Source organism: Microcaecilia unicolor, chromosome 14, assembly GCF_901765095.1.
Source record: "Microcaecilia unicolor chromosome 14, aMicUni1.1, whole genome shotgun sequence".
Classification (NCBI taxonomy): Eukaryota; Metazoa; Chordata; class Amphibia; order Gymnophiona; family Siphonopidae; genus Microcaecilia; species Microcaecilia unicolor.
This window is the reverse complement of record NC_044044.1, coordinates 34,944,142-34,962,970: the sequence shown is the minus strand read 5'-3', so window position 1 is coordinate 34,962,970 and position 18,829 is coordinate 34,944,142. Positions and strand designations below refer to the sequence as shown.

The 18,829-nt window shown below is 44.5% G+C and overlaps 1 protein-coding gene across 1 annotated transcript; it reads right to left on the bottom strand.

The window, feature by feature from the left end:
• Positions 1–4,336: 4,336 nt before the first annotated feature.
• LOC115458051 (protein Wnt-4-like) lies at positions 4,337–17,856 on the bottom strand. Its single transcript, XM_030187840.1, has 5 exons — positions 17,765–17,856; positions 6,894–7,129; positions 6,545–6,676; positions 6,275–6,417; positions 4,337–5,375 (listed from the first exon to the last, which is right to left on the bottom strand). The coding sequence occupies exons 1-5, from the start codon at positions 17,833–17,835 to the stop codon at positions 4,908–4,910; spliced, it is 1,050 nt and encodes a 349-aa protein (XP_030043700.1). The 5' UTR covers positions 17,836–17,856; the 3' UTR covers positions 4,337–4,907.
• Positions 17,857–18,829: the final 973 nt, after the last annotated feature.

Sequence of the window (18,829 nt, the reverse complement as noted above, 5' to 3'; positions counted from 1 at the left end):
CTTGTCTCATGTTCTCTGTCATTCAGGTGACTTACTACTACTACTACTACTTAACATTTCTAGAGCGCTACTAGGGTTACGCAGCGCTGTACAAAATAAACAAAGAAGGACGGTCCCTGCTCAAATGAGCTTACAATCTAAAGAACGAAATGTCAAGTTGTGCAGTCTAGATTTCCTGGGTAGAGGTGTAGAGGCTAGGTGCCGAAGGCGACATTGAAGAGGTGGGCTTTAAGCAGAGATTTGAAGATGGGGAGGGAGGGGGCCTGACGTATGGGCTCGGGAAGTTTGTTCCACGCGTGGGGTGAGGCGAGGCAGAAAGGGCGGAGCCTGGAGTTGGCGGTGGTGGAGAAGGGTACTGAAAGGAGGGATTTGTCTTGAGAGCGGAGGTTACAGGTAGGAACGTAAGGGGAGATGAGGGTTGAGAGGTAAGGAGGGGCTGCAGATCGAGTACATTTGTAGGTTAGTAGCAGAAGCTTGAATTGAATGCGGTACCTGATCGGAAGCCAATGAAGTGACTTGAGGAGAGGGGTGATGTGAGTGTATTGGTTCAGGCGGAAGATAAGACGTGCAGCAGAGTTCTGAACGGACTGAAGGGGGGATAGGTGGCTAAGTGGGAGACCAGTGAGGAGTAGGTTGCAGTAGTCAAGGCGAGAGGTAATGAGAGAGTGGATGAGAGTTCGGGTGGTGTGCTCAGAGAGGAAAGGGCGGATTTTGCTAATGTTATAGAGGAAGAAGTGACAGGTCTTGGCTAACTGCTGGATGTGCGCAAAGAAGGAGAGGGAGGAGTCGAAGATGACACCGAGGTTGCGGGCAGATGAGACGGGGACGATGAGGGTGTTATCAACCGAGATAGAGAGTGGAGGTAGAGGAGAAGTGGGTTTGGGTGGGAAGACAAGAAGTTCGGTCTTGGCCATGTTCAGTTTCAGGTGGCGATTGGACATCCAGGCAGCAATGTCGGATAAGCAGGCCGATACTTTGGCCTGGGTTTCCGCAGTGATGTCAGGTGTGGAGAGATAAAGATGGGTGTCGTCGGCATAAAGATGATACTGGAAGCCATGAGACGAGATCAGGGAGCCCAGGGAAGAGGTGTAGATAGAGAAAAGAAGGGGTCCAAGGACAGAACCCTGAGGGACTCCAACAGAGAGCGGGATAGGGGTGGAGGAAGAGCCATGAGAGTGTACTCTGAAGGTACGATGGGAGAGATAAGAGGAGAACTAGGAGAGGACAGAGCCCTGGAACCCAAAAGAGGACAGTGTGTCAAGAAGTAAGTTGTGATTGACAGTGTCAAAAGCGGCGGATAGGTCGAGGAGAATGAGGATGGAGTAATGACCTTTGGATTTGGCAAGGAACAGGTCATTACAGACTTTGGATAATGCCGTTTCTGTCGAGTGAAGTGGGCGAAAGCCAGATTGAAGCGGATCAAGGATGGTATGAGAGGCGAGAAAATCAATGCAACGGCTGTGAACGGCGCGTTCAAGTATTTTGGAGAGGAAGGGTAGGACTTCTCTCTTGCAGTTTCACAGGAGCTAAAATGAGACAGATAACACAAACAATAAACAACATAAAAGAGAAAAGATCTGTGAATTTCCAGAGTGGAAAAATAATCCAAATCATAGTTATGCTAGGGTCCACTGTAGGAGTCAGCATCCAAGACAAAGATCTAGGTGTCATTGTAGACAATATGCTGAAATCTTTTGTCCAGTGTGCAGCAGCGGTGGCCAAAAAAAAAAAGCAAACAGGATGCTAGAAATTATTAAGAAAGGGATGGAAAATAAGACCAAGGACATTATAATACCCCTGTATCACTCCATGGTATAAACTCTGGAATTCGTTGCCAGAGAATGTGGTGAAGGCGGTTAGCTTGGCAGAGTTTAAAAAGGGATTAGACGGTTTCCTAAAGGACAAGTCCATAAACCACTTCTAAATGGACTTGGGAGAAATCTACAATTCCAGGAATAACATGTATAGAATGTTTGTGCGTTTGGGAAGCTTACCAGGTGCCCTTGGCCTGGATTGGCCGCTGTCGTGGACAGGATGCTGGGCTCAATGGACCCTTGGTCTTTTCCCAGTGTGGCATTACTTATGTACTCACCTTGAGCATTGTGTTCAGGTCTGGTCGCCGTATCTCAAAAAAGATGTAGCAGAATAAGAAAAGGTTCAAAGAAGGACAACCAAAATGATAAATGGGATGGAAATCCTCTCATATAAGGAAAAGCGTAATAGGTTAGGACTCTTCAGTTTATTTATTTATTTATAAAGTTGTAAGAAGAATATACAGTTTGTAGTAAATGTGAAATTAATGGGGTTAACGGAAGTAAATTAATCATGGGAGAAATTGGGAGCAGAAGGAATTGAGCGTTGGGAGGTAGGTGTAGGAAGATGGAAAGGAAGGGATATGGGGCTAGCAAAAAGGATAATGGGAACATGGTCAATATAACAAATGTCAATAAGAATCATGTGGACAAGCTTTGGTTAGGTTGGATCGTTAGGGTAGGCTACCTTGAACAGATGGGTCTTCAGTGCTTTCCTGAAGAGCAGAAGGCCGTTAATGGTAAGGATTGGTCTTGGTAGAGCATTCCAAAGTTGGCTACCTGAAAAGGAAAAATTGGATGCGTAGAGGGACTTGTACTTAACACCTTTGCTGTTGGGGAGGTGTAAATTTAGATAGGTACAGGAAGACTTCAAACTGTTCCTGGTTGGGAGGACAATAAGGTCATTCACGTAGGTGAGGGCTTCTCCGTGTAATATCTTGTAAATCATTGCGTGGACTTTAAAGTTAATTCTTTCTCTGATGGGGAGGCAGTGAAGCTTCTCTCGAAGAGGTGTTGTGCTGTCAAATCTTGACTTGCCAAAAATTAGTCTGGCTGCCGTGTTTTGGGAAGTCTAGAGCTTTTTCAATATTAGAGACTTACAACCTAAAAAACCACTGTCGCAGTAATCTGCGTGTATGAGCACAGTAGATTATACTAGGTTCCGGAAGGTGTCCAGGGTAAGGTAGGATTTCACTCTTTTCAATGTCCACATTATGTTAGAAACATTTTTTTGTTGATGATTTTACTCCAAGGATTTCAGATTGTCTAATATAGGAAGTTTAATCTCTGGAGTGCTAACTTTCTCCACTCACCCCAACTACCCTTAGCACTCCAGAGATTAAACTTCCTATATTAGACAATCTGCCACCCTCCACACCACAAATATCTTCCCAGAGATATTTTTCACCTACCCCACATCTCCCTCTCCTCCGCGGCATTCTGGCATCTGCGCTCCTGTCTCTGAACCCCGGCCCTCCCTGGTATACCGTACAGGCATCCTCAGCACCTGCTATGATTCATTCTCACTGCTTGTGCAGGACCCACAGGCTTCCATCTCCCAACGTCCTGCCCTTGCTGACATCATTTCCTATTTCCTGTCTGGCAGAATGCGGCAAATGGAAGTCTGCGGGGCTGGCGCAAGCAACAAGAATGAATCGCTGCAGGTGCCGAGGATGCCTGTGTGGACACTGGGGAGGGATGGGGTTCAGAGGCAGGAACGCAGATGCCGGGACGCCACAGGGGAGAGGAGGAAAGAGAGCAGTGTGGTGCTGCCGCTGGGTGGGCCTGAGCCAAGAATGGGTGGGCCTGTGCCCACCCAGGCCCACCCGTAGCTACGCCACTGTCACGGGAAGTAAGGCAAGTGCCAGGTGGACTTCTACAGTCTGTGTCCCCAAAATTGCTAAGACAGATCAGGTTATGTATTTTTGCCACATCCATATCATATGCTACGAGTGTGGGTGCTATGTAAGTCAGTGGGGAAGGGAAGGGAAGGGCATCTTAAAGTTGAATTTAACAAGTAAAATATTGTTTGTTAAGAGCATTGTTGGATTAATCATTCATTGATAATGAATGTGATTGTTGGGCAACTGGATGGACCATATAGTTCTTTATCTGCTGTCAACTACTATAATGTTACTATGTTTATCAAACCAGGTCACTGTGGATGTGGTTTCTTTCATCAGGTCTCTCATTTCTAATTTTGTAGTTAGAAATTCCCTTGTTGCAGATCAGTAATTTCCTTTCAGGCTGACTATAGTTGATCACTGGGTAAGTGTTTGTCCAACTTTGTCATGCAGGGTTTTATTTCTGTAATATTTTACATTTATTACTGGTTATAAAATGTATTGATGATCACAGTAGAGAGATTCAGAAGGGGGTATATAGAGGGTGTTTCTCCCTCACTCTCTGCAAATTCATATTTACTTTCTGAGAATAAAGAGGTAGATTCGTATTTTAACAGACTATTTTTATTCTACAAGTCACAAACTCTTTCAAAGTCTTTTCAGGCTGTGCATTAACCTTTGTCTAATATACAGAAACAATCAGAAGTGATTTAATTCTAGAGCAGGAGCAGAAACAAATATTAACTCTGAACCCTCAGTGTCTGCTTTTTTTTTTTTCACTCCATCCAGCAGTGCCCTTCCCTCTCACTGTGCTGTTTCTGCCTTTACAATTGTGTTCTCCTGCACCAGCTCTGCCATCTTCATCTGCACATCCGTTCTACCCGTTCCCCAGCCTCAGTGGAAACCACACGTAACATGAGTTTCTGGTATTAATTTCCTCTCCACACCAACGTGCACGAGGTTCCACTATTCACCTCGCTCTCCATTACCTAAATAAGGTTGTACTATTAACTTCTTCCTCCATTCTATCACTGACACTTGTGCACGTGCACGAGGTACCACTATTCACTTCTTCCTCCATTCCATCACTTGCACTTGTGCACCTGCAGGAGGCTCTGTTGTTCATCCCAAACTCCCCCATCAAATAGTGTTTGTGTACCTGCACAAGGTATGTTACTCATCTCCCCCTCTCCTCAATCAAAGCCGCTTGCACACCTGCACAAGGTTCCAGTATTCTTTCCCTCTCCCTCCATCAGCGGCATGTGTGTACCTGCACAACATGTCGACACTGTTTGCACTGCACAGAGCAGCACCAGCGAAACTTGCAGCTACATCTTTCCACTATTTCAGTCTCAGTGGTGTTGTATCCATGGCCACAGCACAAAATATCACAGCCCTCAGGAGCCTGGGAAGTTCGATTGCACAGCCGCCCACTGGTCCCGAGAATGCCATTGCGAGTATCCGGTAGGCAGAAGTCTGGGCTAGGAGAGAGGTATACCAGGTCACTGGTGGTGTAGGGTTTGAAGTGTGGGTTGCGGGGGAGAAGGACCTTGCGAGACCCCACCTTCCTCTGCTGTACCTCACTGGCACCCTCAAACTTTTCCCGCAGCACACCGCCAATCCTACGGAAGGGTGGCATCACCTTCCAGCAGGTGCGTACCTCACAAGATCCCGACACCCCGTGGCACTTACATTCTACCTTCATGTGGGCAAGGATAGCCTGCAAAAGGGAAACAGAGCAATATTCACAAATCCTCCTGTTTAAAATCTTGTAGGGGTGAAAATCTAAAACATTGTGAGATGTGACGAGATAGACACAGGCAGGATTGGAGCAAGAAAGTGTCTGTGGACATCAAAGTCCAGCAAAACAAGAAGTTAGACCTGTAAATATACATTATTCCTTCATCTTCATAAAATACTGGCATACTGAATTAAATCCCAAATCAAAATTTAAATAAATACATAAACAGAGCTGGATACAGTGACAAGGTAGTAGAGATTTTCTGCACCTCTTTGGATAACTTTGGACAGTAAAAAAGCCGTCCTCAGTGGAGGAGTGGCCTAGTGGTTAGGGTGGTGGACTTTGGTCCTGGGGAACTGAGGAACTGAGTTAAATTCCCGGCACAGGCAGCTCCTTGTGACTCTGGGCGAGTCACTTAACCCTCCATTGCCTGCCGGGGTACAAATGTAACAAAAATAAATAAAATCCAGGTAGCACCTGTAGTATATCCCTCTTTACTGTCCAAGTGCTGCATTCATTTACTAAATATGGGGGGAGGGGGAGGTTATTTTTGCCTTTCTGTTCTTTCTATGTATGGGGGGGGGGGGGTTATTCACACAGGAGATTTCTCAGTGGGATGAATAAAAATATGTAAATAAATAAATACCTTCAATTCCTCTTTGTTATTAGGCCTGAACTGCTGGATCTGTTCATTTTGTAACCTGCCTAGTAATGTTTTAAATAAATAGCTCTATCTGGACAAGACTGCAGTGCTCTGTATTCAGTGATGCCATCCAGATAGCTGCTGTTCATTCTGGATATTCTGCTAACCGACATTCAAAAATAGCTTTACTGGCCAATACTTTTTTGGCCTATGCAACTCTCTGCTCACTACCCACCTTCCTTCCAGCTTCATGATTGTGGAGATTCATTAGAGCCCGGCTGGAGGAGACTCCACGACTCCTCTCGGGGTTATCCACAAAGGCCTGTGAAAATGCCACTCCATAAGAAAGGTTATCGGAGCATCCCGACCACTGAAATCCTGGGGGGAAAACACAAAACAACCCCATCAGTCCCTCCCCTGTCCCTGTGCTGGGGTTCTACAGAGGGGCTTCAGTGCCCAGCACTGTCCCTCCCTGTGTCTCATAGCCATGCACTGTTTCTGGTACCTTCTGGGCTGACTCCACGCACTTTGCGGTCACAGCCACATTTTTGCAGCTCTCCACGACTGCAGGCCCCGGTCACAGCAGCAGCAAGAGCAGCAGCACCTACTGCATGGATAAAAGCAGCTTCCCTTGTACCTAGAAGAAAGTGGATCCTTTAGTAGAATGGACCCTGACCTCACATAAGGGGAAACTCTTGGATAAGGAGAACTATATTACAAGTGGTCCTGCTCCACGGCTGACAGCTGTGATGGGAAGAACTGGACTCTGTAGGTGGTGCCTTGAGTGAATCTGGTCATAAAGGTGGTTCATAAATCTCAATGAATAAATACAATGAAAGCCCTGAAGTTCTGACCTTGCATTATGACCTTGCCGAAGACCTGCATGCTGTCCAGTGTGGAGCAGTTCCAGCGGCGCTTTTGGAATTGGTGTGCACATTCCCGTATGGCCATTTCTCCTGCTTTTTTCACCGAGTCCATAGCCTCCACCTGCCGGCGGCATAGCTGTATCTGTCCCTCACTGAAGCTCTTCACTTTCTCACAGAGGGTCCTGTCCTGCTGCAGGTGCAGATAAGGCTGCCTGGACAGGTGCCTGAAAAGTAAGAGAAGCATGGTGGTGTTACATGACCTTACACAGGGTTCCTAGGCATTGAGAAACAGACACACTAATTTCTAAACCACACACATATAGAAACACATGCAGATACATAATGAAATAAAAACAATAAAAAGATGGATATTGATACGCAGATATATACACTAAAACAGACATATTTACCAGATCACACAAGCAGACATACACAATACAGGATACATACGTCCTCCCACCCTGGAATTCCCCTGAGTTGCCTGTGGGCAGCAGTGATACTTTACTAACCCTACTCATGCCTCAAAGTTTCCTGAGGGCAAAAGTGACTCCTAATTGCCCCCCTCCGCAGAGTATTCTGAAAGCAGCAGGGATGCTTCACCACCCCACACCCCCTCCGGTCTCCTGAAGGCAGAAAGGATTCCACCACCCCACACGCCATTCCCCCCTCCAGAGTCTCCTGAAGGCAACCAGGATTTCAGCACCCCCAATTCACCCCTCCCTCCCCACCTCTTAAAGGCAGCAGGAACTCTTTACCCTCCACATTCCCTGCAGTTTCAAGAATGACAGCAGGAATTTCTTACTAGAGGCCCTGACCCTCCTTGACAGTGAGGGCTTCAAGGATTTGGAATTTGTAGTTTTGTACTTACATCCAGGAGATGGAGGCAGTTGTAGGAGACACCAGCAGAAAGAGAAGACTCCATAACAGGACAGACATCATCACCTTCAAAATCTCAGATGAAGTGAGAGACAGACCCCACTTCACCCTCTCAGTCATCACTACAGAAATATATCCTGACTAGGGATCCTTGTTTCATTCATCTCTCTCTCTCCCTGAGACTTGGGCACACTACGATCTTCAAAGAGATTTGGGAAGGGAGCTTCTGCAGACTCTTGCCAGCATCCTACAGTTTCAATGTGTCATGAGCTAAAAGACAACCCCCCTGAGATCTAATCCCACGGCTACATAAAGTCACTTTTTGGTCAGTCTTGTAACACTATGACACCTGTCCCTATGACTATAATATTTTTTCTCAGTAGCCACCAAGATCAGTCAACATGGCTCTGTGATGTCAGCCCTCAGGGTCCCTGATTTCTAGCCTCATGGCCCCAAGTAAAGACACTCCTGGACCATGTGGAAGAACCTCTGGAAATCTCACAACAGGGTAGATGAAATGCTCGTTCTTACGCCTCCTGACTCTGTCTTCAAGGAGATACTCCTAGATGCACCCACTTTTCCCTCACACTTCCAAACAGTACTCCTGAATTTCTATCCTAAATCACTGTAAACTCAGGAGTCTTCTTCCAGGTTCTACCTCCTCCTCTCCTTCCTTCCTTCCTCTCACTTACTTCTTCATTTCCTCATGTCTCTTTTCATCTGCTCCTTTATATCCTAACCTTCTCCTCCTCACTTTCTCACCATTCCCCTCCCCTGGTCTCCTCTCCTCTCTCCACCTACTCTCTAATATCCTGACTTCTTCTCCCCCCTCTCAGATCCTTCTCTGCCCTCCCCTTCAACCTATTTCTATATTTCCTAACCCCTCCTCTCCTCCATTTCCTCTTTTATATTCTAACGTAGTCTCTGATCCACTTACTCCCCCATTTTTTAATCCAGTATTCTCTTACTAGCCACCCATTCTGCATCTCCTAACCCTTCTATCCTCTTCTCTATATTATAAAATCTCCACCTGCTCCTCCATCCTATAAATCTTCCTCTCGTCTCCGTCCACTTACTTCCCTGTGTCTTACCTCCTATTATGCTCTCCCTCCATCTATTCTCCATCTCATTCTCCTTCCCCTCTACTAAACCCGCCTCTGCTTTTCTTTCAATTACTCCCCTGTCTCCTATCCTTCCTTTGTTTTCTCTTCATCTGCTCTTCCCATCTCTTACCTCTGCTCTCATCATTGTCCTTTGGCTGCATTCCTTCCACCTACTAACTTCTTCTCTCCTCTCCCTACACCTATTCACCCCCATCTGGGACTAGGAAGTGTTTTCACCCCTTCCTGAGCTCTCTCTCCTCCCCCTGGGTTTAGCCATGTCTGGATTCCTGGCAGTTCAGGCTGTATTCCTCATAGTAACAGCAAACAGCACCCCCCCCCCCCTCTGATTAATTATTTCAGTTCTATCCGCTTAGCACCACTGGGGAGCATGGGTGGCTGCATTCTCTTCTCTTGGTACAGTTCCCTACAACTTAAATGCATGTTACAGCATGATATTTTTTTCAGTGTGGGGGAGGGGTTCTAGAACAAGGGAGTCAAGAGAGGTGGAGGAAGGGTAAAAAGTTACAGAACTCAGGAAAGCTGGGGAGAGGCAAAAAGAATTCCCAAGTTTGGGGTAGGGAAGGTAAAGCCTAGGAGAAGCTCAGAGGATCCCTAGTGTCAGGATAAGGAGGGGTAAAGCCTGGGAGAAGCAGAGAGGGAAAGCAAGAGATAGCTGGTTCTGTGCTGGTAGGACCCCCCCCCCCCCCCCCACAACAACAACCAGGAAGTGCAATTTTATAGTTCATAGGTCACATAGGTCTCCTGTCGTCCCCCTTCTCCCCCACTGCTAACTCCCGGCTCCGTTCCTTCTATCTCGCTGCTCCCTATGCCTGGAATAGACTCCCTGAGCCAGTACGTCAAGCTCAGTCTCTGGCTGTCTTCAAGTCTAGGCTTAAAGCCCACCTCTTTGCTACTGCTTTCAACTCCTAACCATGACTCTCTTACTCAACACCCTCACTTATCACCCCTACCACTGCAATTTCCCCACCCCTAGCTGTCTGTTCGTCTGTCCAATTTAGATTGTAAGCTCTGTTGAGCAGGGACTGTCTTTTCATGTTCATTTGTACAGCGCTGCGTAAGTCTAGTAGCGCTATAGAAACGTTTAATAGTAGTAGTAGTAGTATGAGCCAAGTATAGGACAGTCAAGCCATTGTGACATCACTGATGAGGTTGGCTCGTAGGCATTATGACATCACAATGTCAGCTCTGGTTAAATCACCGCAGCTCCTCAGTACCTTTCCGCTCTCATCTCTCCCTACACTCCTCCCCGTGAACTCCGTTCGCTGTCTCCTGTCGTCCCCCTTCTCCCCCACTGCTAACTCCCGGCTCCGTTCCTTCTATCTCGCTGCTCCCTATGCCTGGAATAAACTCCCTGAGCCAGTACGTCAGGCTCAGTCTCTGGCCGTCTTCAAGTCTAGGCTTAAAGCCCACCTCTTTGCTACTCCTAACCATGACTCTCTTACTCAACACCCTCACTTATCACCCCTAGCTGTCTGTTCGTCTGTCCAATTTAGATTGTAAGCTCTGTTGAGCAGGGACTGTCTTTTCATGTTATTATTATTATTATTTATTGCATTTGTATCCCACATTTTCCCACCTATTTGCGGGCTCAGTGTGGCTTACAATACATTGTGAATGATGGAAATACAATTTGTTACAGTACAATTATGAGTTACATTGTGAAGAGTTGTGGGAAGACAAAGTGAAAGTCAAAACATCATTAGGGAATAGAACAGTGGAATGTAACAATGGGGAAATGATAGGGCGATAGAACAATAGCAAGAGAACATTAGGGTATAACAATTTTACCTGTGGGTAGAGTTTTAAGTGTGGTGAAAATACGGGGGAAGAGAACTCGGAAGAGAGTGCATTGATGCATTTCTTTTAGTGTTAATTTGTACAGTGCTGTGTAAGTCTAGTAGCGCTATAGAAATGTTTAATAGTAGTAGTAGTAATATTTATTTAATATACCACAAATAAAATACTTATCTAAGTAGTGTACAAATAAAACATTATTGGTTTGAAAGGGGGGGGTGAGGAATAAAGGGATGCCTATGTTACAATGAGAAAAATTATAATGTAATATAGAATATTAAAACTCATTTAATTAATAAATATGATACAAAAGGAGGGGAGGGGTAGTGAAAAGAATTGACAGGACAGTGAAGGGGCGAGATTGCTGCCATGGGACAGTGAAGGTCATGTGGCCCATCATCTAGGTTCAAGGAAGAATGCTTTGGAGAAAAAAATAGGCTTTGTGAAGCTCAAGAATGACAATGCAATCCATAGGTGAAGTGGAATATTATTCCAAAGGGCAGGGGAGAGAATGAGGATGTTCACAGGTAAAGAGCATTTTTATCTGTGTGTGAAACGTTCTCATATTCACTGAGGCTAAAAGTGGTTTCCCAGTCTATGTATGTTTAGGAGGTTGTATTTCATACATGTGCAAATTCTAGCTGAAGCATGACAGACAAAAGTGGGTCCCTGTTTCTTGAAGCGTGTTTAAACGTGAAACTATATGAGTGCGTTCTCTCTAAAAATAGGTACAAACTCCACAGGTAAAAAAGGACCTGTGGAGTTTGTACCTATTTTTTGCCTGTCGGAGCTCTCTGCTCCTTTGCTGCTCTCACAGTCCACACTTCTGTGTCTGCATGCTACAGGTCTGAATACTGCATATCCATACGTTGAGCTCTGCACACTCATACGCCTGTTCCCTCCATGTTGTAAGAAACTTAGGCTGACAAGTGAGGACTTGTTAGGCCCTGCACCCAGGGTGTGACAGTTTCCAGACTCCCAGGACCTGGTGCTTTGGGCTGCAGTGAGAAATCGCTCACCTAGGAGTACAGCAAGGGAAAACGTAGTGAGCTGAACGTCAGCATTCCCTTCCATGTGGTCGAATCCTGAGAAGGCTTCCAAGAAGTAAGTTCATATTTCTCTGATTATATGTTTCTCTGTCAAGCTGTGGGAATCTCAAGCCTTTACCCGTAAAAAAAACACACAGTGAGGAATGCACAGACCCAGCACCTCCCATCACTGAATCCAGGAGGGGAATGGTGATACTGCGCTCACTGTCCGATACCTGTGAGTGTCTTTGCTCTCACTACACCCAGACCTAGCACACCTCCCATTACTGAATATCACCTGCGGGATGGGGGGGAGAAGGTGGGGAACCTGAGAATATTTAGCCTTATAGCACTAATACCCGTGACTGTCTGGCTTTCACTGTTTCCTGCACTCAGGAACCTTGAGCCCTGCAATACCTGACGCCCTAGAATAATTGTATTGTCACTGGTCTCAGCGGGAGTGGACTTACAGTGATCTGGGCTCCCGAGCAATAAGGGTCAAAAGTGATTAAACTAGATGAAGGCTAAGGGAGTCGGGGTCCTTTACTGCTATGGGTCCTGGGGAACTGCTCTGTTGTCTGGAGTGGAGGAGTGGCCTAATGGTTAGTGCAGTGGGTTGTGGACCTTGGGAACTGGGTTTGATTCCCTCTGCACCTCCGTGTGACCCTGGGCAAGTCACTGAGCCCTCCATTGCCCCAAGTAAAATATACTAGATTGTGAGCCCATTAGGGATAGTGCAAGTACCTGTAAAGAAATTGTAAACCACTCAGGTCTAGTGAACTGCTATGTATGGACTGTCATTCATACAGTCTAGGTGGTTTATAAATACTGAAAATATATAAATAAATAGTCAGTCTGCCCCTGGGTCTCAACATGAAGAAGGTCGACCCAGCACTGAATAATGCAGAGAGATGGGGAGGAGAAACCCTGTGTGCTGATTTCTAAGGAGGGTCGGCAGGGTCAGAATCTGCTGTACATTGAACAGAAAAGGGGTTTGGTGTTCAGAAAAACAGGGGAGTGTTAAAGAAATAAAGAGTGAATCCCACAGCAACAGAGACTGGATGAGGTCTGGGACTAGGATGCAGTGAATCACTTGGGGAAGGCTGCTGGAGCACTCAGTGGACATCTCATTGTTCTCCCTGCACAATTTACTGCTGTAGAGGGAATATTTCCCTGGACTGTCAGTTCCAGAACAAGGAGAGCTCAGAGTGAGAAAAGCAAACAAGAATCTCTTCCAGCAACTGCAATAAGAAGGGGGAACACTAACATCACATGAAGCACTGCATAGTGCAGAATAGAGTGCAGTGGAACGGGTAGATGTGAATCACTTGTTTACTCTTTCCAAAAATATTAGGACTAGAGGGCACGCAATGAAGCTACAAAGTAGTAAATTTAAAACAAATCAGAAAAAATATTTATTCACTCAATGTGTAATTAAACTCTGGAACTCACTGCCAGAGAATGTGGTAAAAGCAGTTAGCTTAGCAGGGTTTAAAAAATAAAAGTCTATAAGCCGTAATTAAGATGGACTTGGGGAAAATCTACTGTTTATTTTTAGGATAAGCAGCATAAAGTGTATTGTATTGTTTCTGGATCTTGCCAGGTACTTGTGACCTGGATTGGCCGCTGTTGAAATCAGGATCCTGGGCTTGATGGACCTTCGGTCTGTCCCAGTATGGCAACGCTTATGTACCTATGACATCCCTAGGACAGAGTGTGCATAGAATGGAAGCCTCTGATACCAGCGTGAGGCGCTCATACCAGGCTAGTGCTGTCACTGGTAGTGTAGAGGGAGAGGAGCCCCCAGGACAGGGAGTGTGGAGAATGGACCTGTCTCTTTAGTGCTGGCAAGAGGTGCTTTCACCAGGCTGGTGGTTGTCTTTTGACAATGTGGGGGTGGGGGAAGGAGTCTCCAGATATGAGAGTGTAGACAATGGAAGTATCACCACAGACCACAGATGTAATCCATCTTCAGCAGCATCGGCTGGTTCTGAATGTTAATAAAACCACAGCCTGCTGGGTCACTGGGAATAGTAGAATGTACCCCCATGACTAGCTTTAGATATTTAGGGATTATGATCAATTATGCCCTGTCGTTTGCTGAACAAATATTAACTATAGCCTAACGGTTAGTGCAGCAGGCTTTAATCCTGGCGAACTGGGTTTGATTCCCACTGCATTTCCTTGTGACAATAGGCAACTCTCTAAAGCCTCCAATACCCCAGATGCAAAAACTTCGATTGTGAGCCCTCTTGGGACAGAGAAAGTACCTGCTTATAACGTGTACAGCACTGTGTATGTCTAGTAGTGCTATCGAAATGATTAGTAGTGGTAAGACATTCCATGTACTAAGACAAATGTGTTCCATTAGGGGATATTTTGATGAAAAAGCCTTGCAGACTTTAATCCATGTTCTATTAGTTACAAGGTTGGACTCTGGTAACATGTATATCTAAGTCATACCAAGTGACATCTAACTTAACTACCTCAGCCCCATGGACACCAGAATGCGGAGTCCCGCAGAGATCTCCCCTCTCGCCGTCTCTATACAACTTAATGATGATACCCTTGGCTAAGCTATTATCAAACCAAAACCTCAACCCATACATATACGCAGATGACGTAATGATCTACATCTCATTCAAACAAGATCTAAAGGAAATTTCCAATGACATCAACCAAAGTCTCCCGATCATGCACTCATGGGCAGATACATTTCGGTTGAAACTTAATGCAGAAAAAACTAAATGCCTAATACTCACCTCTCAACATAACAAGAACAAATTCACTGCCATTAACACACTAAATCTGAACCTTCCAATTTCAGGCACCCTAAAAATTCTCGGAGTTACCATCGATCGACACCTAACACTCGAAAGCCACACGAAAAACACAACCAAGAAGATGTTCCACTCAATGTGGAAATTAAAAAGAGTAAGACCTTTCTTCCCAAGGACTGTTTTCCGTAACTTGGTACAATCAATGGTGCTCAGTCATCTAGACTACTGCAACGCACTCTACGCTGGTTGTAAAGAGCAAATAATCAAGAAACTTCAGACAGCCCAGAACACTGCAGCCAAACTCATATTCGGTAAAACAAAATATGAAAGTGCTAAACCCCTACGAGAAAAACTACACTGCCTCCCACTTAAAGAACGCATCACGTTCAAAATATGCTCCTTAGTCCACAAAATCATTCACAGAGATGCACCAGCCTACATGTCAGACCTAATAGACTTACCACCCAGGAATGCCAAAAGATCATCCCGCACATTCCTTAATCTGCACTTCCCTAATTGCAAAGGTCTAAAATACAAATTAATGCACGCGTCAAACTTTACCTACTTGAGTACACAGTTATGGAACGCACTGCTGCGCAACTTAAAAACGACCCACGAACTAACGAGCTTCCGCAAAACTACTGAAGACCTAACTCTTTTACAGGGCATACCACAAAGATCAACCAACACAACTCCTCCACATATATTCAGGACTATCTAACAATATCTGCTTGTAATACTCTACTATCATGTTTCATCATTATCATGTCGACTAAGATCCTTCTGTAACACTAAATGTTTAATTTCTAATATAATTCCCCCATTCAAGATGTAATGTAAGCCACATTGAGCCTGCAAAGAGGTGGGAAAATGCGGGATACAAATGCAATAAATAAATAGTCAAGTAAAGAGGTTGCAGAATATTACTATTCAGCTTTTAGGTAATTCCCGATTGCAAGAGCATGTTACCTCTATGAATATTAAGTATCACTGGCTGCCTGTTTTTTATAGATGCAAGTTTAAAGGACTTTGCTTAGCACATAAAGTCCAATGGGAGCAGAAGCCATGATCGTACTGGAGTAGGTGGAATGTCTTGTGTACATCTGTGAGGTTCAATTCAAGATCATAGGATGTCAGTGATTCCTTTAGCAAAGGCGCTTTGGGTGGTTACACAGGAGAGGGTTTTTTTTTCTGGCAGGAGCCAGCTCTTTGGAACAATCTGCCCAAGGAGATCAGGGCAGAGCCTGTCTATAAAAAATTGAAGGTTTTATTAAAAATATTTGTTTTCAAGCTGGCTTTTGGTTTGAAGAGACAAGAGATTCAGCTTGCATTGATTTTGCTGTATTATGTTAATAGTAGAAATGATTGAAGTCTTTCCTGTACTAATGGAGTTCTTTTGTTATCTTAATTTTAAGTTTATTTTAATTTTTGTTTAAATCGAATATTTGAATTTGTTTTGAACCACCTAGATCTGAAAAGCTGGGCAGTTTTAACTAAAGAAAATCAGCGTGAGGCGCTTTCACCAGGCTGGGGTGGGGATGTCACTGAGAGTGCAAGTGAAAAGGAGTCCCCAGGATTCAGAGTACAGAGAATGCCTCTCTAATGCCAGCAGGAGGCGCTCTCACTAGGCTGGTGGATGTCTTTCACAATGCAGGGGAAGGGGTGGAGGCAGTGGTGTGCTGGAGCGGGCTCTCACGGGCTCGCGAGAGCCGTTTGTTAAGTTTTTAAGAATTTTGGGAGCCGGTTGTTAAAGTAGGCCTCCCCATGGCTACTTTAACAACTGACTCCCAAAATGTGGGCTTGGGCCCCCTCCTGAATTCTCTTTTACTTTGATGGCAGTGAGTAAATAGACTGCTGCTGCTCCCTGCTCCTTCTTTCTGACTCTGAGCATCAGGCTGAGACTTTTCATGCAAGCGCAAGAAGGTTCCATCATGCTGCTCAGAGCCAGAAACAAGCAGCAGAGAGTGGTGGCAGTCCATTTATTGGCTGGTGGGGCTCGGCAAAGGTATGCCTAGCGTGCCCGCACAAGGGAGGGGAGAGAGAGACATCCCCCCCCCCCACATACACACAAAATTTCAGGGCCGGCTATGCCCGGAGAGAGAGAGCCCGTTGTTAAAAATTTACCAGCACACCCCTGGGTGCAGGAGAGCATTGACTGCATCTATATTTTTCTACCCCTCACTTTTCTCCCTCCTGTGGGGAATAATAATTTTGCTGTTGGTGTTGCAGGACCTCTGAACTGTGCTGGCTTTTAAATCCATAGGTTACACCCAACATGTTTCCCTTTCATTTCCAAGGAAACTGCTTCGATACCTCTTAGGATCCCTTATTGCCTTTCTTCTTGTAATTTTGTATTTGTTTTGGTGTTTTATTGTTGTTTGAAAAGTTTGTCTTTGGAAGATAAACACATGAAGGCGGAGGCTGTTGCCTTAGAAACCTCACTGGACTCTCCATGTTTCACTGACCTTCTCTGCAAGAAGAGAGGAGAGGATGGCAGAGAGTAAGTGAGAGGTTTTGTTTCCTGAATTCAGGAATATTTCAGGATTGAACTCCTCCCACTGGGAAAGTTGATTGATGAAACCCCTTTTCATGGGAATTTTCCACTGCCAGAATCCCTTTTCATGGATGAAACCCTTCTCACATTAGACACCCCTAACGATGTGGATAACACGAGGAAGGACGTAGCGAAGCTAGAGGAATGGTCTGGAATTTGGCAAAAAAATGGAGGGCATTTGGGCTGCAAAAACCCAAGAGAGCGGTACCGTTTAGGGGGAGGGGGTGAAGAATTTTTGTGCACAAAAGAAGAGCAGGACTTGGGTGTGGTTGTAAGCGATGATCTTAAGGTGTCCAAACAGGTAGAAAAGGCAGCAGCGAAAGTTAGAAGGATGCTTGGGTGCATAGGGAGAGGAACAGCCCCTGTATAAGACTTTGGTGAGACCTCATTTAGAATATTGTGTACAATTCTGGAGACCTAATCTTTACAAAGATATAAGTGGTGGAGGCGAAAATTGTAACTGAATTCAAGAGAGGTCGGGACAAGTACATGGGATCATGGATGGGCATTTCCAGATTAACCCACTGTGGCTTTTCTTTATCCCATAAGTCCTGCAATTATGTCACGTTAATAGTATCTTTAACATATAATGTCACGCCTTCTCCTTCTTCCTACCCTGTCCTTTCTGAACAGACTATAGCCTGGTATAACTATATCCCATCCTGGCACAAGTGGTGATGATGGATTTCTTTTTCTTTTTTACCTGTAAGGTTTTATCCGACGGAAGCTGTGGACTGTATTGCTGAAGGCTTCTCTGTTAAGGGTTTTCTCCATCTTTTTCAAAACTCCTGTTCCGATATAGTTTTACTGTGTTTTGAATGGACCACATCTTCCCAAAGTAGAGATACAGTTACAGTTCTTCTATTCCGTTTTTACCAAATTTAGTTCTAAAAGGTTAACATAAAGATTATTAGATCAGACTATCTAGGAGCTAAAACATTATAATTATTAAATATCATCGTTTCTCTGAGATAATATTTAACCATCTCTCTGACCTCGTGCAACTTTCTTCAAATCAGTCACCTTACTTTCTAACTCTTCCTACTTTCTTACCCATGTATATGTTACAACTTTGCCTTACCCTTCTCTACCAATTATAATGTTCCATCTAGTACATATTGTGTTGACATTGTAAGTAATAACTATGCCATACTTTGTATTGTTAGTTGAATATTTTTACTGCTGTAACTGCCTATTGCTCATGTTTGATCTATTCCTACTGTACACCGTCAAGTGAATTCCTTCAAAAATGCGGTAAATAAATCCTAATAATAAATAAATAAAACATACTTCCGAATCAGTTAAGCTTTACAAACCTTATGATAGAGCTAGATAATCATTGTCATTTCCCCAGAACATATTTCTGAAACAACTGAGTTTTAATCGCCTTTTTATAAGAATCAAGATTAGATATAGACCTAATATTTTCAGGTAAAACTGACTAGAAAACTGGCTGCTTGATAAGGAAATGTTGATTTAAATAGTTTCCAATATCGTATGCTCTTAGGACTTGGAAATGACAGCAGCTTAAATTTTCATACTAGATGATTTCTTACAGATACAGGCCTACACATGTTAAAAAGCAAGATGGGATTAAACCATATAAGATCTTAAATATCAAGCTCCCAAGTTTGAATACAATTTGAGCCTCAACTGGGAGCTAATGCAAAGATACAAAAAAAGAAGTAATACGGGAGAAGATTTTAAAGCAAAAATTAATCGAATGTCCCATGTTTTGGATTGTCTGAAACCGTTTTTGTAAATTTTT